This window comes from Aspergillus stella-maris (genome assembly GCF_047715825.1).
Source record: "Aspergillus stella-maris strain CBS 113639 unplaced genomic scaffold BDV14scaffold_6, whole genome shotgun sequence".
Lineage (NCBI taxonomy): Eukaryota > Fungi > Ascomycota > Eurotiomycetes > Eurotiales > Aspergillaceae > Aspergillus > Aspergillus stella-maris.
This window is the reverse complement of record NW_027396800.1, coordinates 341,360-366,702: the sequence shown is the minus strand read 5'-3', so window position 1 is coordinate 366,702 and position 25,343 is coordinate 341,360. Positions and strand designations below refer to the sequence as shown.

General features: G+C 51.2%; 8 protein-coding genes across 8 annotated transcripts; 5 read left to right on the top strand and 3 right to left on the bottom strand.

The window, feature by feature from the left end:
• Positions 1-1,137: 1,137 nt before the first annotated feature.
• On the top strand, positions 1,138-7,014 carry BDV14DRAFT_166292 (chromatin-remodeling ATPase CHD1). The gene is made up of 2 exons (XM_073767464.1): positions 1,138-6,150; positions 6,200-7,014. The coding sequence occupies exons 1-2, from the start codon at positions 1,733-1,735 to the stop codon at positions 6,315-6,317; spliced, it is 4,536 nt and encodes a 1,511-aa protein (XP_073632064.1). The 5' UTR covers positions 1,138-1,732; the 3' UTR covers positions 6,318-7,014.
• Positions 7,015-7,023: 9 nt separating this feature from the next.
• Positions 7,024-8,703, bottom strand: BDV14DRAFT_117723 (C2H2-type zinc finger protein). The gene is made up of 2 exons (XM_073765815.1): positions 8,051-8,703; positions 7,024-7,939 (listed from the first exon to the last, which is right to left on the bottom strand). Exons 1-2 carry the CDS (start codon positions 8,583-8,585, stop codon positions 7,332-7,334), a joined length of 1,143 nt encoding a protein of 380 aa, XP_073632063.1. The 5' UTR covers positions 8,586-8,703; the 3' UTR covers positions 7,024-7,331.
• A 1,684-nt stretch (positions 8,704-10,387) lies between these two features.
• On the bottom strand, positions 10,388-10,837 carry BDV14DRAFT_166288 (uncharacterized protein). The gene has a single exon (XM_073767463.1). It carries the CDS (start codon positions 10,738-10,740, stop codon positions 10,507-10,509), a length of 234 nt encoding a protein of 77 aa, XP_073632062.1. The 5' UTR covers positions 10,741-10,837; the 3' UTR covers positions 10,388-10,506.
• Positions 10,838-11,823: 986 nt separating this feature from the next.
• BDV14DRAFT_196417 (putative 4-carboxymuconolactone decarboxylase) lies at positions 11,824-12,300 on the top strand (the record flags this gene model as incomplete). Its single annotated transcript, XM_073772443.1, has 1 exon — positions 11,824-12,300. One exon carries the CDS (start codon positions 11,824-11,826, stop codon positions 12,298-12,300), a length of 477 nt encoding a protein of 158 aa, XP_073632061.1.
• A 1,557-nt stretch (positions 12,301-13,857) lies between these two features.
• BDV14DRAFT_166284 (uncharacterized protein) lies at positions 13,858-15,037 on the top strand. Its single transcript, XM_073767462.1, has one exon. It carries the CDS (start codon positions 14,372-14,374, stop codon positions 14,750-14,752), a length of 381 nt encoding a protein of 126 aa, XP_073632060.1. The 5' UTR covers positions 13,858-14,371; the 3' UTR covers positions 14,753-15,037.
• A 4,051-nt stretch (positions 15,038-19,088) lies between these two features.
• On the top strand, positions 19,089-19,820 carry BDV14DRAFT_196416 (C2H2-type zinc finger protein; the record flags this gene model as incomplete). Its single annotated transcript, XM_073772442.1, has 1 exon — positions 19,089-19,820. One exon carries the CDS (start codon positions 19,089-19,091, stop codon positions 19,818-19,820), a length of 732 nt encoding a protein of 243 aa, XP_073632059.1.
• A 1,500-nt stretch (positions 19,821-21,320) lies between these two features.
• BDV14DRAFT_196415 (uncharacterized protein) lies at positions 21,321-23,388 on the top strand (the record flags this gene model as incomplete). The annotated part of the gene is made up of 2 exons (XM_073772441.1): positions 21,321-21,648; positions 21,737-23,388. 2 exons carry the CDS (start codon positions 21,321-21,323, stop codon positions 23,386-23,388), a joined length of 1,980 nt encoding a protein of 659 aa, XP_073632058.1.
• Positions 23,389-23,727: 339 nt separating this feature from the next.
• On the bottom strand, positions 23,728-25,291 carry BDV14DRAFT_117642 (uncharacterized protein). The gene has a single exon (XM_073765814.1). It carries the CDS (start codon positions 24,904-24,906, stop codon positions 24,025-24,027), a length of 882 nt encoding a protein of 293 aa, XP_073632057.1. The 5' UTR covers positions 24,907-25,291; the 3' UTR covers positions 23,728-24,024.
• Between the last annotated feature and the right edge of the window lie 52 nt (positions 25,292-25,343).

Sequence of the window (25,343 nt, the reverse complement as noted above, 5' to 3'; positions counted from 1 at the left end):
GTGGGTTATCATAACGTCCAAGGTTGGGCTTGAGCTTTCCACTGAGAATCTTCAACGCTGTGCTCTTTCCGATACCGTTTGTTCCAACAAGACCGAGGACCTGACCAGGACGGGGCATAGGAAGACGGTGGAGCTTGAAGCTGTTGGCCGAGTAGCGGTGGGTGACCTGAGTTTCCAGGTTGGTCGGCAAGTTGATGATGTGAATGGCACCGAACGGACATTTCTTCGGGCAGATACCGCAACCGATACACAGGCGCTCGGAGATGAAGGCGATCTTGGACTCGGGAGTGACTTCGATACAAAGTTTTCCGGTACGGACGACGGGGCAGGACTTTTTACATTCTTGACGACATTTCTAGATTGAAAAGTAAAGTCAGTTATATGTTAACCTGGGAATACACGGTTTGGCTCGACTCACCTTCGGTTTGCACTGTAGAAAACGCGTCGATATAAGCATATGACGTCCGTATAGTTTTGGCGGGGTATTCGATACTCACTTTGTCAGTGCTGACAATAGCAATTCTAGAGAAAAACAAAAGTTAGCTGAGTTACAAACACCATCGTTCCGAGACCTCGTACCTGGTAAGCTTGTCGGACATGGTGCTTGAAGCAAGTGATCAAGAAGCGAGAAAGTAAATCAAAGAGAACAATATAGATCTCAGGGTAGAAGAACAATAACCACAGAGGCAGAAAAACCAGCGGGATAAGGCGAACTCAGCGACGATGATGCGGGCCTGAAGCAAGCGATACCGAGTGTCCGCGCAGCAACCACCAGGATCAAGGAGAGAAGAGACGTTGCGTGGAAGCGTCGAGGAGGGGCTCTCGACTCTCTTGACAGAAATCTATGCTGGGCCTGATTGTGGGCACCGCTGCAGCCTCAGGCACGCTGTCCTATTATTTGCTGACTCACTGATTGGACGAACGCCCGACTGTCGAAACTTCCACGGAAGGCTTGATGATCCGTCCCGGGAACCACGTGATTTGCTTTTACCGCTAGTCCAAGAATGGTCTCGCTTGTCATTAAGCTAAACCCAACAGAGCTTGGTGGCCATAGTCAGCCTGAAAGCTCAGGCCAGCAGTCAATCCCTTCGCTGTGACTCGCCCGTTCCCCCAGCCCGACGTCCAACTCTCTTCCCTCTAACACCCTCATCATATTCTCAGCGGTCTCCCATCATTCCTTTGCTGCTCTCCACCGTCTCATCCCATCCACCCCCTCCCCTTCCCCCACCTTTCTTTTTATATTTTCCACAATTCCTTTCCTTGTTTTGCGGTGATTCGGGGTCACCAAGCTATGGATTGTAAGTAATTAATTTCTTCTTGCTCTGTGATCACGGACGTGTCCTGGTGCTGCCGCCTGAGTACATGTCTATGCCTCGACCCACTTGAGAATCGAGTATTTCTATACTTTTCATGGACTCAGGGTCTTCTAAACCCGTTGAAGCTCAAATCTACCTTTGTTACACTTACTTGATCTGGTTTTGCCCTTGCTTTCATTCCCACGGTCGCAGGTTTTCTCTGCTGCAGTCTCCGTCGCGTCTCATCTAACCCATCATCAAAATCATGTCAATGCATCATACCTTCATCTCCTATAGCATTCTCTTGGGCTTATAGCTTTCAATATGCATAATCTGGGTCGCATAACGCTGCTCGACAGCCCCATATGTCTTTTAGCTGCCTCCTAGCTTGTCTCGAGCTACAATGCTGATGCCTTTCTCCATCTATAGCAACTAGCATGGTGATCCCACCTACTTCCGAACCTGGGGTCACGAGAACCCTCACAAACGGATATGCAATGCCTGGCCTCGCCGATGCTACCGGATTCACAGACGAGATATCAGCAAATACACATGGAAGCGCCGCCCCTCAATTCCCCGAAGATGACGCTGCCTCCGTAACCTCTGCCGACCCAGATCCCGCGGACGACTCGTATAATTCCGATTCTCCTGATGCAGAGGGCGAAGATGACGAATCTGTGATGGGAAACAGCGCGAAAGCTAGTAGCCCGTCCATTGACGAAAACTCTTCCTCCCCCGACACGACGCGAGGCACGAAGCGCAAATCACCGTCCGTTGATGATGCGGACTACATTCGACAAAATCCCGATCTCTATGGACTTCGTCGCAGTGGAAGAGCACGTACAACACGACAGGTAGCTGAGTCTTCAGACTCAGAGTCCGATGACGTGGCACCTCGCTCTAAGCGTCGACGCCCGGCCGCTTCCCAGGTGTCGTCGAAAGTCCCCTCACGTTCTGCAACACAATCAACATACTCAGATGAGTCAGACAGTGATGAGTATGGTGGCAGTCGTGCTCGTGCAAGCAAGGCGAAACGTCGGCGACTACTCCAAGCGTCCGCGAACAACGTTCCCTCACATGCCGAGGTTCGCTTTTCCACGAGGAATGCTGCCAGGGTCTCGAACTACAATGAAGATGACGATGATTCAATGTTCGAAGATGATGCCGACGAGTTAACGCCGAATTACTGGGTGAATGCCGTGGAAGATGACCGACCAGCAATAGACATTGTGCTCAATCATCGACCGAAGGCGGACGTTGACCCCAGCGACCCGAGTGTAGGTCGGCATGACTTTGAGTTCTATATAAAGTGGCAAGAGAAATCTCATTATCATGCGACTTGGGAAAACACCGAGACGCTGGCTAACTGTCGGAGTACACGGCGGCTTGACAACTATGTCCGAAAGGTCCTCGCCGAAGATTTACGCTTGAACTATGACGAGGGTGTACCCCCAGAAGACCGTGAGAAGTGGAATCTCGATCGCGAGAGGGACGTGGACGCTATTGAGGATCAAAAAGTCGTGGAGCGAGTGATAGGGGTGCGCGAAGGGGAAGATGGGACTGAGTACCTTGTCAAATGGAAGCGCCTCTACTACGATTCTTGTACATGGGAAGGTGAAGAGTTGGTTAGTAACATCGCTCAACGCGAGATAGATCGTTTCCTGGATCGTTCTTCGCGGCCGCCCGTCTCAGACAAGAAGGAATCCAACTACTCTACTCGCAAGCCGTTCGAACCCATCAAAGGAACGCCAAGCTTCTTGCAGAATGGGCAGCTCAAGGAGTTCCAAGTCAAAGGTGTGAACTTTATGGCATTCAATTGGGTCAAGGGTCGCAACGTCGTTCTCGCAGATGAGATGGGCTTAGGGAAAACTGTACAGACCGTCGCCTTCATTAGCTGGCTGCGCCATGTTAGGCATCAGCAGGGCCCCTTCGCCGTCGTTGTTCCCCTCTCTACCATGCCGTCGTGGGCGGAGACTTTTGACAACTGGTCTCCCGATCTGAACTACATTGTCTACAATGGAAATGAGGCCGCTCGCAACGTTCTCAAAGAGCATGAACTTATGGTGGACGGCAATCCCCGACGACCCAAGTTCAACGTGCTGCTGACAACATATGAGTACGTCTTGGCAGACTCACCTTTCCTTAGCCAATTCAACTGGCAGTTTATGGCCATAGACGAGGCTCATCGATTGAAAAATCGGGAGTCTCAACTATACATCAAGCTTCTCGACTTTGGGTCTCCCGCCCGTCTTCTCATTACCGGTACTCCTATTCAGAACAACTTGGCTGAGCTTTCGGCCCTTCTTGATTTCTTGAACCCTGGCCTGGTCAATGTTGATGCAGATATGGACCTGAATGCTGAAGCCGCATCCGAGAAACTTGCCGAATTGACAAAGGCCATCTCGCCTTTTATGCTCCGTCGCACGAAATCCAAGGTCGAGTCTGATCTCCCGCCCAAGACGGAGAAAATCATCCGTGTTGAGCTTTCTGATGTTCAGCTAGAGTACTACAAGAACATTCTCACCAAAAACTATGCTGCTCTGAACGAAGGCACCAAGGGTCAGAAGCAATCACTTCTAAACATTATGATGGAGCTGAAGAAAGCGAGTAATCACCCATTCATGTTCCCCAACGCTGAAGCCAAAATACTGGAGGGAAGCACTCGTCGGGATGATGTGTTGCGGGCTATGATCACAAGCAGTGGAAAGATGATGCTTCTCGATCAGCTTTTGGCGAAGCTAAAGCGAGATGGGCACCGTGTTCTCATCTTCAGTCAAATGGTGAAGATGCTCGATATTCTCGGGGATTACATGGAATACCGTGGCTATACCTACCAGCGACTTGATGGAACAATTCCTTCAACTTCACGTCGTCTTGCCATTGAGCATTACAACGCACCTGACAGCAGTGATTTTGCTTTCATTCTATCAACTCGCGCAGGTGGTCTTGGAATCAACCTTATGACGGCTGACACCGTCGTCCTGTTTGATTCTGATTGGAACCCCCAAGCTGATCTTCAGGCAATGGCCAGAGCGCACCGCATTGGACAGACGAGGCCTGTGAGTGTGTACCGCTTGGTGTCGAAGGACACGGTAGAAGAGGAAGTGATCGAAAGAGCACGTAACAAGCTTCTTCTCGAGTTTATCACTATCCAGAGAGGCGTCACCGACAAGGAAGCCTCCGAGATTCAGAATAAGATGGCTCGAGGAGGCATCACTCTCGGAGAACCTAATTCTACCGATGACATCTCTCGAATCCTCAAGCGTCGTGGTCAGAGAATGTTCGAGCAGACAGGCAATCAGGAGAAGCTGGAGCAACTTGACATTGATTCGGTGCTCGCCAATGCTGAACTGCATCAGACAGAGCAGGCCGAAGGTATTCAAGCCGATGGAGGCGAAGAATTCCTGAAAGCCTTCGATTACGTTGATATCAAGGTTGACGACCTTAGTTGGGATGACATTATCCCTAAAGAGCAACTCGAGGAGATCAAGGCGGAAGAAAAGAAGAAAGCGGATGAGAAGTATTTAGCAAGCGTGATTGAGCAAAATCGACCGCGCAAACGCAATGCTGCAGGGGAGGAACGAGATACTCGCGCCGAGAGAAAAGCCAAGCGACAAGCCCGAGTGCAAGTAAGCATGAATGATGAGGATGGGGATGACTCCGATTCGAATGTACAAGCAGATCCAAAACGTCCGCTTCTTGAAAAGGAATACCGACATCTCCTCCGGGCTTTCCTGCGTTATGGTGACATTGAAGACCGCGAGGAGGAAGTTATTCGTGAAGCCCGTCTAATGGAACGCGATCGGGAGACGGTCAAGCAAGCCCTCCGTGAGATAACCGATAAAGCCGCTTCCCTTGTTCGGGAAGATCTGCAACGGCTGGAGGCTCTTGAAACGGCCGGTAAGGTTCTCACCAAGAAGGAAAGAAAAGCAGTCTTGTTCGATCTCCACGGTGTCAAGCGCCTCAACGCATACACCATCGTTGAGCGTCCAACAGAAATGCGTGTCTTGAAGGAAGCAACGCTTGCCTATACTGAGTTTAGAAACTTCCGTGTGCCGGAAGCGACCAAGGCCCCCGACTATTCCTGTCCTTGGGGTGCGCGAGAAGACGGTATGCTCTGTGTCGGGATTTCTCGTCATGGATATGGAGCGTGGACGCAGATCCGGGATGACCCGGACCTTGGACTGGGAGACAAGTTCTTCTTGGAGGAACATCGTGTCGAGCGCAAAACGGAGCGACAGAATGCGGAAGACAAAACCACCAAGTCTCCTGGCGCTGTCCATCTTGTTCGGCGCGCCGACTACCTTCTGTCCATCTTGAGAGATAAGGCCAGCAATGGTTCCAATGCGACGGCCAAGCGAGCTGTGGAAAACCATCATCGCAATTCCCGCAAAGGCAGCTCTCGACAACCAGCCAGCGGCAGTGTTTCAGCATCACCTGCCCCGTCTCATCAACGCAAGGGCCACCGGGAGCAAGATCGCACTCGTCATCGGTCCCACACTCATGGTGGCCGCGAGAGCATGGAGCGACACAGCACACCAAACCGTGATTCCCGTCCAAGATCCGTCCACGAACATGAGCGACGGCATAGACCGTCCGATGCATCGAATGAAGATGTTCGCCGCCGCAAGAACAGCGAAAATGGTCACTCGGCGAGCAAGGAAGACATGTCGCGCCGCTTCTTCAAGCCCATCCGTGAAGATCTCAAAAAGGTTGCGGATGTCACAAAGGATAATTTCCCGAACAAGGCGGAGCGTGCCCTGGAGCTGCGGCGTCTTCTCAACAAAATTGGTGACTTTATCAACAGCAACCTTGGCGAGGCTGGCTCTCTTTCTTCTCTTGAAACTCGATTATGGTATGTTCCCCTGCATTAACTTCAAGACTATGTCTAATCTGATGAATAGGAACTATGTTTCGGTCCACTACTGGCCCAACAAAGACGCAGCAGGAGCTAAACTCCAAGAAATGTACCACAAACTAATTGATTCGAAAAAAGCGGCCGCAGCCAAGGCTCCTTCTTAAGAGACCAGAGAGCTCTCTCACTTGCAACAAAAAGCGCTTATGTCCGATTCTGTTATACCACCGTTTTCTCCCTTCCTCTTTCTTCTCATCGTCTCTATATTATGCATACTTGGGAAAGCATGGCGACGGCGTCTGGTGTGGTCCATCTCGGGGAGCTTTGATTCAACAGGACTCCCCATCCTGCGTTGGACTTGATATGATGTTGCATGAGATATCTGTTTTTCGTCCGATGTTCTTTCTACATCTTTTGGCTCTTTGTCTTCTTATTCTTTTTACCTACCATTTTTGTCTGGAACAACCGGGACCGGAGCCGGCTTCAGCTGTATTTTCTCCTACTTTGCGCCCTCTATCATCTACCTAGATTCGCATCAATCACCCACCCACCCCTGACGGTGCGGACTGGTATTCCATCTATTCATGTATCCTACTACTTTACCACCATGGACGCTTGATGTTTTTGATACTTGAACTTGAACCACCCATCGCACAGCTTGTTGCTAGACCTCGCCCTTAATTCTATTTCTATCCTATTCTCATTCGAACCCGTCATGACTGATGGCACCGCTACATTGCCATCGTCGATGGTTTCAAAAATGCAGGGCTGATTTTCGGGTTTCAACCACTCTTCTGACGTGATATACTTGTCGATGAAAAGTGTTCAGAATACATGGGCCAGAGATTTTTACGTGGAAACGACTTGTAAGTGTAGATTTGGGATGCGTAGCACAGAGGATTAATTGAGACGTGCTTTACCTGTATGTAGCATTCCAGAGGACGTAAGATAGATAAGAGACATAGAAGAAGAGGTTGGCGCCATGGATAAGTACCTAGGATAGGGCAAGTAGTGGAAAAAGTACGAAAATGATTGAGAATCGTCACAAAACCACCAAACTCGCCGTTTTAATACAAGATCGAAAGACATAATGGAAGAAGAGGTTGGTCAAGACGTCGCTGAGAAGAAGATAAACAAGGGAGGGAGCTGAAGGAAGGTATAACGAAAGCGTAGAGTCATAATCATGGCACAACGGAGCCCGCACTATGTTGCCCGTTGCCAGCTGCCACCGGCTGCGGTAACTTCTCAGCGATACCGTTTGCCGCCGCCACAGGGGCCGGGATAGCCATGCCCTCGGCGCCAACGAGAGTGCTGAGGAGCCGTAGCTCTGCATCCATCAGATCTTCAAAGACAGCCTCCTTCTCCAACCATGCTTGTTTCCTCTTCGGCCTGATTCGATCCCAGTCCCCGCGTAGATCGACACCCTCCTTCTCCGCCCAGTGAATTTGTCGGCGCAGAAGTCTGTAGAGTTGATGCGGGTTCATCTCGAGCTCGTGGTCATCGAAACCAGACTCGGAGTTGAATTCGGGGACTTCGAACTCGTCGAGGTCTTCTGTGCCCGCTGTGTCGTCGTTGACGCTTTCGCTGTATTGCTCTGAGTCGTCTCGAGGTGGGTGCGATAGCTTCAGCTTGATGCGCTGGAGCTTGCTAGCAGGGAGGGGAGTTCCGGCGGCGGAAAGGGCATCGTGACGTTTTGGGACGGGGTCAGATGGGCGCAAGGCTTCTGTTTCGTGGACGGTTCTCATGTGCTTTGCGAGGGCGTCGGAGCGGGTGAAACTGCGATCACATTCTGCGGGCGTGGTCGTTAGCTTGGTCGAGGCCGGTATTGTTACGCGAAGCTCCAGCAGGGACTAGGGAAGATGGCAAGAGAGGAGGAAATAATAGACGTGACTTGACTTACCGGGCAGCGCGCAGTAAAAGGGCTTCTCTCTTGTATGGCTGCGCATGTGCGCACGGAGCGCGTAACCACTCGCATGCGTTTGACCCTTCCGAGAGCAATCGGACCATTCGCAGGAGTATTTCTTCTGCCGGCTACCGACATGCTCGTCGTGGATGTGTTGAACCAAAGCGTCCATGTTCCCGAAGTCTTTAAAATCGCAGCCATCCCACCGACACACGGTGACTTGATCGTTGCATTGGCCGCTGTAGTCCTCGTCTTGGTTTGCCCCTATGGGCGACAGCATGTTGGGCGAGTTGGGAACTTCGCCGGACGTATCGGACGATATAGACGAGGAAGGGGACGGAGGCGCAGGCGGCTCATCCTGGAACGAAGTCGATACAGGCGTGTTACGGTCCCAGGATGCCATTCCGGTGCGGCGACGCTTCGAGGGAGGCATGGTTGATGTCGGGGTGGAAACGCCCTGCTTGGAGTCGTCGCGATCCGACATGTCGATGGAGCCGACGGAGGAGAGGGGGGAACCAGGAGAATCTGCCATTGGAAATGGAAGGCTGGACGAGTGAATTGATGGGGCTAAAAGCGGAGACAGCAAGCAGTGAGCAGAATTTGGACGGGAGAAGGGCCAGAGTTTGGATTGACGTGATGTTGGCGTCGGGACTCTGGATTTCCCTGCAGTGGTCGAGTATATAGGCGGCACGTGATGAGGCTATTTCCTTTCAGTTCTGTCCCCGACTTTTCTTTTCTCCGACACACAACACACAAACAACAAAATAACTATCCTACAACTGGTGTTTTGCAAATGACTGAGTAAGTGATACTCCTTTCACCATTTCTCCCTCTCGCTCAATGATGATCCTTTCAAGAATTCTGCAATTCCGACAATCTCCACTCTGTTGTGAGATTGCGTGTTGACCTTCTACACTTGACCTGATTGATTGTTTCTCCTCGCTGTGGTACTTTTGAAATCTGTGGAATCAGGCTAACCATAGCAACAGCTCATCAGATTGAATTTCAATATGGCCGTCACACTGCCTACTCACTGCTCGTCCTGATGGCGGCGCTGAAACGGCCAGCCTGGCGTTCCCGGGTCATCGCAGATGGTCAAAGTCCAGACCCTGCCAAATCTATCGATCTCGCAATATCTGCTGAAGATACGAGGGTCTCCTTGCAGACTTGAGTAACTGTGCCCTGTGCGACCGGGAATCGGCACAACGTCTCCAGGTTCGCGGACAGCTACCTACGGCCTATCCAATCGGCCTGCTTCTGGCTAGTCTAGCCTATTGCCCCGTCCTATAGCATTTGAAGGGTTAAAGTATCCAGTCTCAGACTCTGGAAAAGACATTGGTATGGCGCCCACAGACTGCGTGTTTTACAGACGCATCGAGATCTGCACCGCTTGTCCCCCGTCTCGCAAGATATTGAGATCTGCTTCCAGGCCCAACCTTGCGGCCTGGCGATCTGGGCCGTTGGCTATTAGCAGGACACTTGACGCAGCTTTGGTATCTGTCCAGCTCGCCGTTGCTTCAAACCGGGGCTAGGCTTGTTGCAGATGCATTTTATGTCTGACAGTTGATTCTATCGTCCCTGCCTAAGACTACTTTATTGGTCTGCCGGACTTCCTTCGCGGAGAGGCATCATTCATCTGGTACAGTATGACGGTGTCGTGCCTTCATCTAGTACTTTTCAGCATGCACGAGTAGCCCAATATTTAGTGCAATCAATTGTATTCCATTTTTATCCTATCAATACTACAATAATCCTAACCGAGTCGCTCACAAACGCTAAGACCTCCAATATACGCCAATGCCAGATACCTCGTAGTTCCCATACACCTATCCTATCAATCCGGGGAACCCTGGACCCTCCCGCATAACCCGGGGTAGCCAAAACAAACATCACTGCAGTCAGCAGTGCGATACATGCCCAAAAATCACAGTCCATCCATTCCGTTCCGTTCCAGTTCAGGGTATTCCCAACGCCAGTCCCAGCAGGAACACCCTACCGCAACGTAACCTCATCACTCCCATTAATCACCTCCCTGAACTTTTTCCTCAGCTCGTCGAACAGGCTATCCATGAAACCCTGCGGGTCTTCCGTTGGATCAGAATCTGCGTCTGCATCCCCATCTCCATCTGCATCAGACGCAGAGTCTTCTCCCTCTGTAATGGAAGCTCCCACCCCTGCACTCGAGCTCGCAACTGGACTTGAAGTCGTAGTCGAGGACGCACTGGGGCTGCGACTAGCACTCGCACTCGGCGAGGCACTTGAGCTTGCAACCGGACTAGCAACAACATCAAAATAACTATCATGGCTCGTAACAGTAACAGTCGGCCCCTGACTATCATCAATAATAGCATTATCCTCGGGGTGTTCGTCGTGATGTAACTTATTCAACTCGTCGAGCTGTTCCATGCCGAGTTTGGCGAAGAGGTTTGAGAGGAGGTCTGTGTTGTTGGGGATCATGCGCTGTGGAATACATTGTTAGTTTTGGTGCGGAGGTAAAGAGGGAGTAGGTGAAGACGTACAGGGTCTGGGGAGCGGGCTTCTAAGCTTGGGTGGATGTTTGTGTTGGTGTTGGTGTGGGTGTTGGTATAGTCTTCTGGTTCTGACTCTGCGGGCTGGAGGGGGAGTGGTAGTGAGGCGACGAGGGGGGAGAGGAGGACCAGGGCGGTCCATGATCTTGTGGGTGCCATGATGGTATTGAGGGGGTTTATTGAGTAGGTACTGAAGATATGGAGGGTAGTGTAGTGTAGCAAGACTTGAAGTGGTATCGAAGTATAAGATTTTGGCTTCGATCATGAAAAGTAGAGCTGCTTGGATAACTAGGGGATTCAATGGCAGATGTAGTCCCTTGTCGCTGTTCACTACATATCTAGATATCTCGCGGAATTATACGGCCGTCAATTGGAATGAAGGTGGAGCACTGCTTGTATCCAGGGATACTGGAGTGCTGGATAAGAGGCGCAGACATACCAGGCTAGGCCACCCGTAACGATTATACAGCTACGCTATGCTAGACGATACAAGCTTCAGCAAGATGCAACTAGCATGAGCCAGTCTTGCTCCTGCATCTGCACCAAACTGTCTCGTATAGATTGATCTGCAGTTCACGAGGACATTCGTGGGCCTGGCTAAGAACGGAAATTGCGCGGTCTGCATAGGGATAGGGCTGTCTTCCTGGCTTGTCTTGTTTCACTGTTACGCGATGTGAGATCAGTCGAAACAAGGGGTTGTTCGAGCATTCCGGTGGTGGCAAACCCCTCCTCCGGAATATTTACCTGAGCCCTAGTTTTTAGGGTCTCGTCTCGATCCTCAAGTCAGGATCAAGGGTCGTCGAACTTTTAGTGTTTGGTACTGCTTCAAGGGTCCAGGCTGGTGGGGAGCGCGGCCGGGGAATGTCTTGCTGTCGGGCAGTTGGCGTTTCAAGGGTTCTATGGCAAAATTTCGGTGGTCGGATCCGAGCGCGGGTCGTATTGTCTGAAGTATAGGATGAGGTTAAAGCTCATTAATACATAGAGACGGTATCACAGGGTAAGAGTATGAGAAGGAAGCTCGAAGGACCGGGAAGGATGTATTTTGGTTCAACCGAGATGTGCATAGAAGCCCAACGCTCCGCCCACACCCGATTACCGTAGGCCCGCCGTGACATCGTTCGGCTCGACCAGAAGCAGCTGCATCAAAAATCACAGCAATTGTCAACGCAAGGGGCAAATTCCCTATAAAACCCAGTTAGCAGAGCCACTCAAGCCAAAGTCTCAAACATAAACCACATCAACATGTCTCGGCAACCCTCAACCTCAGGAGAGCCCTCCAACCCCACCACAACACAACAGCCATCAACCGTCACAACCATAGAAGAACGATACAACGCCGGCCTCGCAACCCGGCGCGCCGTTGTCGGCGAAGCACACGTCGACCGCGCCCTCGCAAACTCCAATGCCTTCACAGAACCCATGCAAGAAATGATCACCGAATGGGCCTGGGGCAACGTCTGGAATCGCCCTGGCCTGGACAGAAAGCAGCGCTCAATCATGAATATCGGGATGCTGATTGCTCTGGACCGCCAGACTGAGTTGGGGTTGCATGTTCGCGGGGCGATTCGCAATGGGCTCTCTGAACTGGAGATTCGTGAGGCTGTTATCCATGCTACTGTTTATTGTGGTGCGCCGGCGGGTATGGAGGGGATGAGGACTGTTGATCGGGCGTTGGAGGAGATGGAGAGGAATGGAGAGATTCAAAGGGCTTTAAAGTAAGGTTGAGGCTGAGAGAAGAGGTTGTAGGAGGTCGGAAAGACGTCTGTGAGGTTGGAACAGGAAGTCGCGGGCACATGACCACGGTTCTACGAGCAACAGAGAGTGAATAAAGACATTGATGAGCATTACTCAATCTCTATTACCCCGTAATCTACATGGGATCTACAGATGCTCCTCTTAGTGTACGGGGTTCATATACATGAAGCTGTACTCTGAGTGATGGCGACATCCAAGCAGTATAAGATGAACACTCGGAAGTTTGCTAATGCAAAGCTACCATAGCTACTAACGGGGAGCAAGTGCTATACTTTGTAACCCACGATACCCCTGTACTCGACAAGTCGAAATATGGCAGCCTTGGAAGTCCCACCGTTCCATAAAAGCAACGTCAACCACTCGTCAACAGATAGCCTATGACTGCATTATTTTAGCAATAACCTGGCGTCCAAATCTTATGCTCTCATTACTAGGAAAAATGAAGCAGCCGCCGAAGTCAGGATAATCGAGGGACGAGGGATTATCCCACCCAATGGCTTCCCATGCCTTGGGAAGCATCAAACTGCTATCCCCGAGAGACAAGCAAACAACGCGTGGCGCTATGCAAGTGCCCTTAGAGTTAGATTGCCTGGCGGCTTGTGAATAATAGGTGAACCCCGAGATGTTCGTGTCAACTGCCAATGAGCTAACCCCACTATCCTGAGGCATTCGTATGCGCCTACGTAAGTATTTTTTTCAGACATAGCTAAGATGCCAGAGGAAGCGCTGGGCTTGGGATTAATCTGATTTGGTTAGCTGTCACTTTTGCTGTTTTGCCCTTGGCGCCTCGTTCTCAATGGTTCGGGGTCGGATTTTCCGAGCCAGAAGATCATCGTATAACCAGAATCGGTCGCGGACTCGTACTCGTCGTGATCTCGCAAGATGCTCCGCTAGATGGTTAGTCTGAGAAGAGGGTGTGCGGACTGCGGTGTGGCTGACGCGTAGCCACAGCAAGGACCCCCAAAGCAAACAGCGAATGGGAACGAAGCCGGCTATGCGCGGTAGTTCGAGCAGTGGCGTCCGAAGTATCCCCATCTAGGACTGGCTGAGGCTGGAAGTCGTCTAGAAAAGCGCCGTCGTTATCTTTGAATCTAGGACCCCACTCCGGTGACGACTCAGCTTACGTAGCTTAAGGTGACGGGAATCGGAGAATGCAGCTGCTGGAGAAATTTGGGGCACTTTATCTCGGTGGTTTTGATTAATTCCGGGGGATGAACGTACGCGTGGTGAGCTTATAGTTGAGCGGCAGTATCTATGGTGCTTAACAACGAGAAGGGTATGCCTGCTGCTGATCACCCAGGATCCAGATGTTAGGGCAGATGTGCCGAAAGGCGAGGCGAGCGTGGCAGTGTGCATCTTCGTCACGGAGCCATCCCCACAGCAATTTGCAAAGGGCAACGCAGTAGCGCACTAAGGCGAAGCTGACCCTGTGGGACAATTGTGGGAGGAAGTGAGGTCTGAAGAAAAAATCAATAGATTGTGGGTTTCGGCTGTTGGTGTCCGCACCGTGTGGTTGACACTGACAGTTCTGAGATGTCGGCAGTCTGGCCCCCAGGTCGGAGCCGATAACGTGCGACCTCCGAGGTAAGAAGTGACTGGCATAAATTGAACCAATTCAGGTTTACACTTCGGTGGGCGTCCATTTTAACCTGATTTTGCAGGTTTGATCAGGATGTTCCAGTTCCACACTCTTCTTGTCGGACCCTGACGATCGTGCTGACTCGAAAAAAGGCCTCACTTTCCGTTATCGTATTGTAAGTTTGAGCGATACCGCGCTTTGTCAGCGGAAAAAGCAGTTCCCGGACCCACTAGCTTCTAGATCTCAATTCTTTGCCAAACACTCGACAAGAAGACAAGATGATGCTCTTTTGTCCCTGCGTGAGCCCATGGACAAGTTCGTTCACCCAGGGTTCTGGATACCTGATCCAGATTGTACCGATTGGATTTCTTAACCTTCCTTGGCCTTCTTTCACAGTCCCTATAACCAGATTCGTAAGATTCTGTCAGCAGCCAGAGCCCTCCCGTATTCGTCTTTATGCTCTCGATCGCTTGGCCTGCCACTCATATTTCCTGTTTTGCAGAACTCCAAGCTCTTGGTTTCTTGTTTTCGGCCCAGCACCGGGGCCAAACGAAATGCTGGCCTTTTTGGACTATCGACCAAGTCCCTTGGTCTAAGAAAACTTCTCTCACTATCTATCCACATGGCCATCCTGCGAATGGCGTGAAATTGCAGGAGCGGATTGGCGGATTGTCCGGCTTATGTTTCGTTGAGACAGTGGTCGAGACTAGATCATCTCAAGTCATATCCACGATCCACACGACTCACCCTGATTTGTGGCACCCAAGGACCCTGATCCAGCTCCATCCGGGCAAACGTCGTCCGTCCGGCGTCCGGTGGGTTCCCAAGGCCAATTGAACGAACGCAGTGCTGGAGGATAATATGGTTACCTGGTTCTTGCATATTTGATGACATGACACAATTGATCTCGGCAAGTGATGTTGCACTCGCAACATCGAAGCGAGCTCTCGGCAGCGAAGTAGGAATTAAGTCATTGGATCGAGGTCCTCAAAGAATCAGCCTTATGCCACCTTGCCAAGCAAGTCCTCTTGGAATAGCGTCAGCCCAGTGAGTAGGGGTCGCCCGCTAACCGCAAGTGGGTGATGGGACGGCAAGTCAGGGTCAAGCCGGGCTCCATGTCAGAACAACAAGAGTTTTCTTCCTGGTCCCAGTCAGACCTTAGCGGCGATAATCCAGATTTATTGACATCGCCATCTACATCCCTGCAACTTTGCATGCCAGTCCTGCCTTCAATTGTTAATGGTTTTTCGCTTCGAAAAACCTCGACTTTGCCAATAGTAAATGCCCAGACGCCAACGCGATCAACATGCGGCCGCACCTTGGCGTCTCAGCCCTTTCGGGATTTCAGGCATGGATCCACCGCATTCAGGGACTCAGATTCAGTTGGAGTTCCAGGCTGAAAAATTAATCGCTGGGCTTGCTGCTTAGGCTGAGGGGTTCATCCTGGATCGCCCAGTAATTCCCGCGTTGTTCTTGTGCGGTAAAAGAGGAATTGCTGCTAATTTCGCCGTTTGTGTCAAGTTGCACTTCACCCAGAATTTGGGGCCCAAGTACCCTTGGCGTAAATACCACTTGTTACTTATGCAAGGTGATTATGCCTTGGTCGTCTACTTCACCTCAACGAGTCAACACCACCAAGTCCTGCGTCACCCAATCCAGGGTGCACCCGTCTACCCGGGCTAAGCTCCAGCTAAAACATGTCAGACGCATCTTATCGTCGACGGAGTTTTCAAACAGGACTAGACAGAGATAGCAACGTGGGCGACGGCTAGTGCATACGTATACACCCTGCGTACGTAGTTCCTGCTCTTGTTGCTATAGGCCAGACAGCATCTCTAATTGAGCGGCCTAACCAAAAGAAGTCTATAACTCCGGATGCCAGACGCATGGGGTACGAAAGCTGAAGGCTAAGATTTCTTAAACTCACAGCTGAATCGATAGTCCGCTCATCAGGACCAGAAATAGAGGCACCCAAAATAACCTCTTGCACATCCGTTGGATTTGTACTGGGAGATAGAGTTCGGAGGGTCGGTTAGATACGTAAGCAAGTCCCGGGGTCCAAGCCACAATCACAAAATGGGCTCTACAGCCGACGGTTCAGATTGGGCCAGACATGTCTCATCTAAAAAACCGGACTGCCACGGACTCACTTTCGAAAGAAACACATGGAAGACAAAGACGCGATATTGCACCATGGTTCGCCGTTGGCTCAGGGTCTACTACCTATGAGCTTATGGTACCATGGTCACCCCGAATTTGCACAATCATAATCTTCGTTACCATGTTTGCAACCATGAATGATATCAATATCCCAATCATCGAACCTGAGATGACCTCAATCTGCGTTCTGGATCATCAAGATCGGATTAAACCCAAGTTATGCACGTAACCAAGCATACAGTTGTGCACACAAATACCAGGGACCACCCGCTGTATGGTAATCCCGGGATCCGCTCGACCCGGCGGCAAGAAGATTAACCCAATCAAAATCCCGCAAATGCGAATATCTTCCGGGTGGTCCTGCGTTCAGTTCAACTTCCCGTCAGGCCTGGTTCGAGCGTTTCTTTAAATCCGAGGTCGGATTTCATCTCATTTTTCCCAGGCTGGCAGTTACCACCGACCTGGATTGTCAGTCCCCTCAACAGCCAGTCTCATTTTTGAATCATCGGTGGGGACCCGGATTGGATTTGTTTGATGAGTTCCTGCTGCAGTTTGGTCGAGGAGGTGAAGCAGACGGGCGTTACAGCGCAATACCCCCCAGTGCCAATCAGGCTAATGCAGCAGTGTCCGCGGGCGGTTCAGACAGCGTGGTTAAAAGCTTGTCCACAAGGCTCTTCTGCGGAGCTAACTGCGCTAGCCAGGGCCGCTTTTCCGGGTCTGGTAGCGATGGGCGTGGCTTGACTCGGTGACTGGGATCCCTGATACTGATTCTCTGTATTCTTTTTACAGACTACGCAGCCGGGTCTAGACGGATGGTTCTTCGAGTTTTGGGGTGGTTTGTGGGTGATGAGGAAATTCCTACAATCTTGGAATTTCAAGGTTGAATTTGGAGGGGGGGTGAATAATGAGGAGTTGACGGCTTTGACTCAAGCCCTATCCGAGCCATCCGGGTACCAGCGGCTGGATTCTCCGTATCGTGTTTCGGGAACCCTGAAGCCAATGTCAATCCATGCATAGCGGTTCGTGTTATACCTACACTACCACAAAACGCGCGCTGATAATCGTAATCGGCTGCCATCCTTGGATCGAGGGTTCCCATCCTCAGCGAATTACTGGCCGTGCCGCGAAGACCAAGCCTTAGCAGTCTTGGGCCATGATCGACCTGCTTGTCCATGCTGATGATTGCGATTCTCACTCCGATCCTGGACCGTGAGGCTTGAGCAGTAAGCACTGAGCAGCATACCTAACTAAGGCCACGTTTTCCATACCGTCCTGGGTAAATCATCCAGCCGCCTCGGTAGGGTTACCTCCATTCTCCATCTGCTAACTAAGCGGCCTTTATCTTAACTTATCTTACGCAGCGGATTCGTATGTATACATAGTAGTGGCCTTATGCTGACGACAAGGGACACGTACTAGGCAGGGGTCAAACCCGTCAAACGGGTTAGACTGAGTCTGTTTTGTGGAGGGCAAGGAGGCCCTGAAAGAGGTTCGGCGCCTCGTCAGGCCTTAGAATAGGCTAGAGCCCGGGCTAGATGGATCAACTATCAAAGTCATTCACGGGTCTTGGTGTGGCTGACGCTGCGGCGTGCGCAGGTTGATGCTAAAAGAGGCGCGGGTACGGAAATAAGTTACCAGTTAGTACCAGCGTACCACACAGCAGTCGTACTTGTTTCAAGGGCCCGAGGGGCGGGTGGAGCTGGGTGTACTTCGGAGATACTGCTTCGATACGGCGTACGTACTGCACTTACAGAGGACTCGTCACAGTCATGAGCAAAGCGAGATTAGGATGGAAAAGGAGAATTAATCGGAATTAAGTGCAGTGCAGGACAGACCCAGCGGTGCCAGGGCTGACACGATATGACAGTGGCAGTAACTAACTGTAAGTGAAGAATTATGCTGCCTAGCGACAGCTCCACTGCCATGAAGCTCGAGTCCACAGTGGGCTGGGCGACGAACTAAGGCGAACTAAACTGGACTAACTGAGGTACACTAACCAAGCCCCGTTTTGTCGGGCTTCATGGTCTGAGCTTCTGGAGAGACCCTGGACTGGTTTCAAGATGGGCTTTTCTTATTTCTTCATCTATTCCCTTTTGCGCCTTCCACCTGCTTTCCACCTTTATTCTCGACTTCTTCCTTCACTACTCTAGACACTTTCCTCTTCACTCCTTCCTGGCTTTACCTCATCTCTCTCTCTCCTGGTGACCTTCCTCTCTAACAACACCCCTCTCTCTCTCTATCTACTACCCTTATCGACACTCAACCTACATCTCGACTCCTCTCTGACTCCTGCACTTCTCTGGAAGACTGCTGCTCGAGTTCCTTACATTCTGCCATCTCAACGTTTCTTTTCCCGCCTGCTGCTGTTGAAGCCCAGGACTACTGCCTCCTGGTCCAGTTCGCAATCGTCATCTTCTCAACGGCTCTTCCTATTTCCTATTCCAGGTTGAACAAGGGCCTGCCAAAAGACAATAAACGCAATCTCTTGCTGCACTCAACCGAATTGTTGATTGTTTCGGGCTTCTGATTCACACAGCCAACGCAGCTCCCCGTGGTCAGCACGACTGAACAATCCGCTTTCCTCTAAACCCAAGTCACCCACCGGACTCGATTCTAGTGGATACGACCTGTCCGGCTCTCCAGCAAGGCAAGGGTGGTCTCGATTTGTCCATCGGTTTGCTGTCAGATCTGCGCCCAGGTTCTCTACAGATCGAAGGCGTGTTACACGAAGGAAACCACAAACATCGTCGAAGACAGCTGGTGTGTGTGTCCTCTTACCCTTTTTTCGCTCTTTGATTTTCTTTTTCCTGTCCTCGAGTTTTTTTTTTATTCTCCTTTTTTTTCCTTTGCTTCCTATCACCATCAGCTTATAGAGTTTATAAAACTCCGCCACTTGTCTTATCCCGCTTGTTGCTCGCCGTAATTATCAGAGACGTTGCGTGCTGACTGTTCGCCTAAAGGTCCATCATCTTTCACTTTTCTTTCCTTTTTCTCTACATCACATTGTTTGGAGATGTCTAGCTGCAGGTCAAGTTTTGTGTCAATCTTAAACAACGACGACAACCCGGCATTCACGGTTCGATCGGACTATGGGTCATCGAGACAGTACCCTACTTCCTCACACCCGTATTCGCTGGACCCGCATTCGTCGAGAAGCACGTCAGATTACCACTATGGGCGCACATACTCCGACTCCCCGTCGCCCAGGGTAATGCGGCAACCATTCGACCCAGTTTCCGAAGCCACCCGGCCAGCCTCGCCAGGATCATCAGACTGCTCTTCTTACGACTACGCAGCCAGCTCCAGGGCTGGTTCTTACCACCCTTACCCTAGTTTCCAGGATTCGCATGCTTACCGACCTCACCCGGAAAAGCGCCTCAGCGGCAACTCCTTGGCCGAGCCCCCGTCACCCCAAACCTCGATCGCAAGCACCTCGAAGGAGTCTGTTGCGCCCAAGCCAGTCCGAAAAAACAAGTACCCCTGTCCATTTGCTGCTAGCCACGCCTGCACCGCCACATTTACGACTTCGGGACATGCGGCTCGCCATGGAAAGAAACACACTGGCGAGAAGAGTGTGCACTGTCCGATCTGCAACAAGGCTTTCACTCGGAAAGACAACATGAAGCAACACATTCGCACGCATCGAACACATTCCGACGAGATGTCTCAGAACTCGACGCCGCGAAGCAGCGATGCGGGCCGGGAATGGGTGGCTAGGAGGAGCAATCCTATGTACGATAACTAGATGGATGCATTCCGGAACATACGACTCCTATGATACCATGAGGACGACGACATTGATGCCTACGGCAGTCATCACATCATCTCTACAACCATCGCAATGTCGATGGTAAATTCATTGAAGAGGTCACAATTTCGGAAAAGGCCCACTGAGGGCTGATTGTTCGCGAGGCTCGGATGATTCTGGGCGCTCATCGTCGGATAGACATTCATCGCAGATGACCTCGAGATAACGCCTACGACAAGGCAGAGATGACCACCGGGTGGCACTAGCTGCCACGTCTTTTCTGGTTCCTTCTTTATTTTCACTTCTTCGTCCACATATGACGGATAGAATTTGGATAGACTTATGCTTTCGCACGAGCGGCAGGAGTTGGTCCTTTTCAACTCTTATGTCTGTACGATGAGAGCAGTGCATTCTGTTTCTTTGTTTTTCTTCGGCATCTCATTGCATCGTCTGGTCTCTTTGCCTTTTTATTATCATTGCATGTACTTTTCAGCGTTTGCCTGTTTATTTGGTGTTATATGTGTTATCTGCCTATGTCATGAAGGCATGAAGGTTTTGCCCGCCATTGGGCCGGAGCATGTACAATATCAGTGAGCGAGTCAGCAGAGGGGCTCATCCAAAGCCACAATCATATGATACCCAGAGGGTTTATGTCTCTGAATTGAATTTCCATTACTCTAGAAACTGTAGAAGAACCATGGAACATGGACGCCAAGGCAAAGAACTTCCAGTTGCCACGCTGCAACAAGCTGTCCAGTGTCCAGGCCCAGGGTCGAGCCAAGGCTGGATCAGGAACCCGACGGCCCCAGAGTTGGGCTTGCAACTGTGGAGCTGATTTGATGCCTTATGCTATGATCTCGATCACCCCAATATACAGTGATCGACGTTTTTGCTTTTGCGCAGCCGCCATCACGGACTCATGAGAGGTCAATTGCACAGAGTAAGGCTGGCGCTCACCGAGTCGAAGTCCTATGACATCATCAGCCTGGCCAGGAATAAGAGGATTGCGCTATAGGCCAAGCAGCATCATAATGAATCCCACCTGGGCAGCCCGACCACTAAGCGACATTCCTGAGCCGCCGGTGCAGGATCGGATGACGGTCTTTCAGACCTAATTCACTGAGAATGTCTTGCGGAGTTGGCCGTCAGCCACAGATGAACGATCGAGAACCGGGTGATCTGTGGCTGGAGCACAGCCCTGGCCAGTTGACTTGAGCACAAGGGTCACTCGTTACGTCAGAGGGAGTCAGTCTGTGAATGAATCCAAGATGTAAGGTGCGGCTGGTGCCCCGCGCTCGCCACACTTAAAACAGCACTGCCTTGGCCTCATGATCTCTCTTCATCCTCTCGTCTACCCTCCTTAAACGAAGTCTAGACTACTCTCCACTACCTGACCGTTGGGCCGTCATCTCATTTCATCTCGATGGATAATTCAGCCTAACTGCTCCATCTACCCATCGCATTCTTTTAAAACCTTCCATCTCCTCGATCTCAACTATGGCTTACTACGATAGCCGCCCACCTTATCCCCCCGCAGACTACCCCGAGCCTCCCAGTTACAGCTACTCTGGCAGCGCTCACGGCGGAAGCCACGCAACCGACGTTATGCCGCACTCCAACTCCACCGCCGGCGGATCCAGAGACACATACTACCGCAACCATCCTGCAAGAGATGCATACGAATATGGATACGACGACTACCCCTCCGACTCGAAGCGCTCTCGCAAGGGCCGTCACCGGGCGTCCACGACCAGCGCTTACTACGATGATCCGTACGACGAGTACGAGCCTCGCTCTCGACGATCCAGGCATCACGATGAACGACGTGTGTATAACCCTTCTACTCGCTCACCCCACCCATCCGAAGGGCGAAAGTAAAAAGGTAAGAAACTTTGAGGCTAACCTGACACCAGGCGGACGTGACTACTCTCCCTCGATCAGCCGATCGCCGCCCCGTCGCAGAAGATCCTTGTCTGAGCGTGCCCTTGGTGCCCTAGGTCTCGGGCCTGCCGCTGGCGCAGGAGCTAAGGCTGCCCATGGTAGTGACCGCGGTCGTTCTCGTGGTCGCCACCATAGGTCTTACTCTTACTCGCCGTCTCCTGCCCGTGGAAGCCACCGTCACCGTGAGAAGAGCGAGGCTAGGATTGCCCAGGCTGTCAAGGCTGCTGTGACTGCTGGTGCGGTCGAGGCTTTCCGTGCTCGTAAGGAACCCGGTGAATGGAGCGGGCCCAAGGGCAAGCGTGTCCTCACGGCTGCTTTGGGAGCCGGTGCGACTGATGGGCTGGTTGACCGTAACCCTGACAAGCATTCTAAGCGCCATGTGCTTGAGTCTACGCTTGCTGGTCTGGCAACCAACCATCTCGTCAACGGGTCTCGCTCTCGATCTCGATCTCGTCACCATCGTAACCGTTCTCGATCCAAGAGCCGAGGCGGCAAGGGCAAGGAGCTTGCTATGCTAGGCGTTCTCGCTGCCGCCGGCAAAGAGGCATACAATCGGTACCAGAAGTCTCACTCGCGCTCACGACCTCGCCACCGCTCCGACTCGAGGGACAGCTACGATTCCCGCGACTCCCGTCCTCGCCCTAAGCGAAGCAAGAGCGTGTCCGACTACATCAATAAGGGCATCGCCGCTCTAGGCCTCGACGATAAGAGTGATAGGAGTGACAGGGATGACCGGCGCCGTCGTCACCATCGATCATCTCGCTACGATGACTACTCCGACAGTGACGATGACTACTACCGCCGTCATCCGAGTCCGCCGCGATCCAGGCATTCCAGAGATGTGAGTCGACCTTATTATATTCCTGCTGCTGCTGCGGGAGCCAGGAGCATCGAGGGGGGCTACGATCACGATCGCTCGGCCGTTGGCTACCACTCGCGCCCTGGCTCCCGCAGCCTCGTGAACGAAAGACCGCGCGATTACTCGAGGCAAAAAGAAAGAGAAACAGAAAGAGAAAAAGGACGAGAGATCGAGCGGCAGAAGCAAAAAGAAGACAAGGAGAATGATTCTGACGCGAATGATAGTACCGATGATCGCAAGAAGCTCAAAAAATTGAACCGGGAGACCCTCTGGGCCACCACCCTCGCAGCCGCAGCATCCGTCCACGCAGCCCACTCCCTAACTGAAAACATGGAACAGCACAAAGAACGCTCGAAGAAAATCAAGGAGGGTGAAATCTCCCGCGAGGAAGCCCGCCGCCAAAAACGCAAAAATCAATTTTCGGACGCCGCGAGTCTCGGTGTTGCTGCGCTTAGTATCAAGTCTGCTGTCGCGGAGTGGCAGCATTTCAACGAGAAACGGCACGAACGCGCAAATCTGCATAAAGTCTGCAAGGAACGATCCAAGTCTTTGAACAAGGGCCAGGGCCACTCTGGTTCTGGATATGGCAATGGTTCTCGTTCCAGCAGAGATAATCCTCGCAACTCGCATTCGAGTGCCAAGCACCATTCTTCTCGCCCGCAGCGCACCCAAAGTCTCAGTCAGCGTCCACCTCGCACTATGTACCCTGATGAAATTGAAGAAATCTATTCTGTTGCGGGGCGCTCGCCTGGTGTGATGGTTTAATCTACTTGTTTGATTGACTTCATTCCATTCATTCCATTCCATTCAAATCTGTGTTATTGCTCAAGATTTTGTTCTTTTGTCCTCGTACATCTGATCTGAATTGGGTGAATATGATTTGATATGTTGCAATTTGTGATTGCGATCTATACATCTCTGTTTCTGATTAAGATCTTCATTGACGAGATATGAAAACGAAAAACGAAAAACGAAAAACGAAAACCCCTACATTGCAACCCATGTAAAATGGAGTGGCGTGGCTTTATGAATTTGACCGGTTCCGGTTCAGCCTTACTTGCTTGGTTTGATCCGGTGATGGCAATGACCTTATGACATGACCCTGATGACCCTGATGACAAACCCATCTGTTTCTTTACGAGAATGCTTTACGAGACGATGTACGTGCGCTCTATCTGTTACATTATGACTATGACAATATGTCTTTTTCGGTTTATTCTACGCTCGTTTTTATTGTATGATATGATTTGATATGTTTGCTATAGGATGCATATAGCGTGAAGAATAAAGTTAAACCTGCTTTTGTCCATGATCTCTTTCATCATAAACAAAGTAGATGATGGCTAAATCACCGACAAACAAGACTTTCAAATCTCCCCCTTTCGAATTAGGACAGCAAGACTACTCCCTCCCATTCTGAACCTCTCTAACCTCCGGCAGCGGCAAAGGCCCCAACAACCCCTTCCTCTTCAACTCATGTCTAAACTCAATCAAACTCGTCAACCCAGCCTTATCACCATGCATCGGCCGATGATTGAACCACTCCCACGCACGCCTAAACATAGTCCCTACATTCTTTCTAACGATATATCTATCCCCCCTCTCATCCTCCTCATCCTTCAGCGCAAGGAGCATAGCACCCCACATCCGATCTACCCGCTCAATATGCCCCAGGTTCCTACAAACAAGAAGTATAACCGCCTCCGTGAACGAAGCCGGGTTCAGCGTTCGCACGGGGTAAAGGCCATGCCAGGGTCCTGAACCCGTCATTGACATGTTATAGCTAAACGGCGGGATTCGGGCTACATCATTCGAGAGTATCAAGTCCGAATGTCTTCCCTGCGCAAGCAATCCAAGCGGATCTGTGCTTAGGTTTAGTGCCTCGTCGTATACCCACCAGAGAACTTCACTCTTTTTGTATAACGTGAGTAAATAAGCCCAGTTATCTATATGGAAGTGCGCGGCTCCAACGGTATGATACCGATCGATTTGCAGCGCTGGGTCACTGTTGCTATTCCCACCAGTCCGGTTTCGCTCTTTGTCCCGATCAGCTTGCAGCTCGGGACAATCGGGATGTGTACAGTGGAAGTCGTACCCTGCTTCAACAAGAACGTTTGTTGCGGCGTCGATGAAGGCATCTGGTATCACGAACTCGATTTCGCGGATGTTGAAGTTTGCGCCGGAGAGCGTGAGGCCGATCCAGCCGAAGACCATGTTTGGGATGTTGGCTTCGTCGAGGATGAATGCGACTTCTGAGGCGAGTTTGCGGGATATGGGGGGCATGTTGGGTTTGTGCTTGCGTGGCTGGAGCAATTGGAGGTAGATGGGTAGATGGGTAGTCGCCTGACACAAAGGGGATCCTGGGACGAGAATGAGAGGGTTACCAGGACCTTTTATGCATGTGCACTATGGAGGGGAGGTTCCTTGGATTTGGACATGAATATTCATGCAGTGAGTTTTGTTATTGGGATGTCTAGAACAAAGACCAAAGCATGTAGGTATTCGTAGGTATTCACTGCCGTCTTTCTTTTCACTAAGTTGGAAGAATCATGTACCGAAGGGGGAAATGTATGCCCGACATTGGAATATCAGACACTTGCCCGGTTATACCTAGGGCTTAGTACTAGATACAATAACTCTATCCAATCCAACCTAACCGACCATTGCCTGTCTGTCCGTCTGTTTGAGTACAACTCACCACCTGTAAAAACAAGAACAAG

What these genes read in the sequence shown, in the direction of transcription:
- BDV14DRAFT_166292 (XM_073767464.1), top strand. Translation starts at nt 1,733, where the DNA reads ATGGTGATCCCACCTACTTCCGAACCTGGGGTCACGAGAACCCTCACA. An exon ending in TCTCTTGAAACTCGATTATG is followed by an intron (nt 6,151 to 6,199) that starts GTATGTTCCCCT and finishes TCTGATGAATAG; the next exon opens with GAACTATGTTTCGGTCCACT.
- BDV14DRAFT_117723 (XM_073765815.1), bottom strand. Translation starts at nt 8,585, where the DNA reads ATGGCAGATTCTCCTGGTTCCCCCCTCTCCTCCGTCGGCTCCATCGAC. An exon ending in CTTTTACTGCGCGCTGCCCG is followed by an intron (nt 7,940 to 8,050) that starts GTAAGTCAAGTC and finishes CCACGCCCGCAG; the next exon opens with AATGTGATCGCAGTTTCACC.
- BDV14DRAFT_166288 (XM_073767463.1), bottom strand. Translation starts at nt 10,740, where the DNA reads ATGGCACCCACAAGATCATGGACCGCCCTGGTCCTCCTCTCCCCCCTC.
- BDV14DRAFT_166284 (XM_073767462.1), top strand. Translation starts at nt 14,372, where the DNA reads ATGCTCTCGATCGCTTGGCCTGCCACTCATATTTCCTGTTTTGCAGAA.
- BDV14DRAFT_117642 (XM_073765814.1), bottom strand. Translation starts at nt 24,906, where the DNA reads ATGCCCCCCATATCCCGCAAACTCGCCTCAGAAGTCGCATTCATCCTC.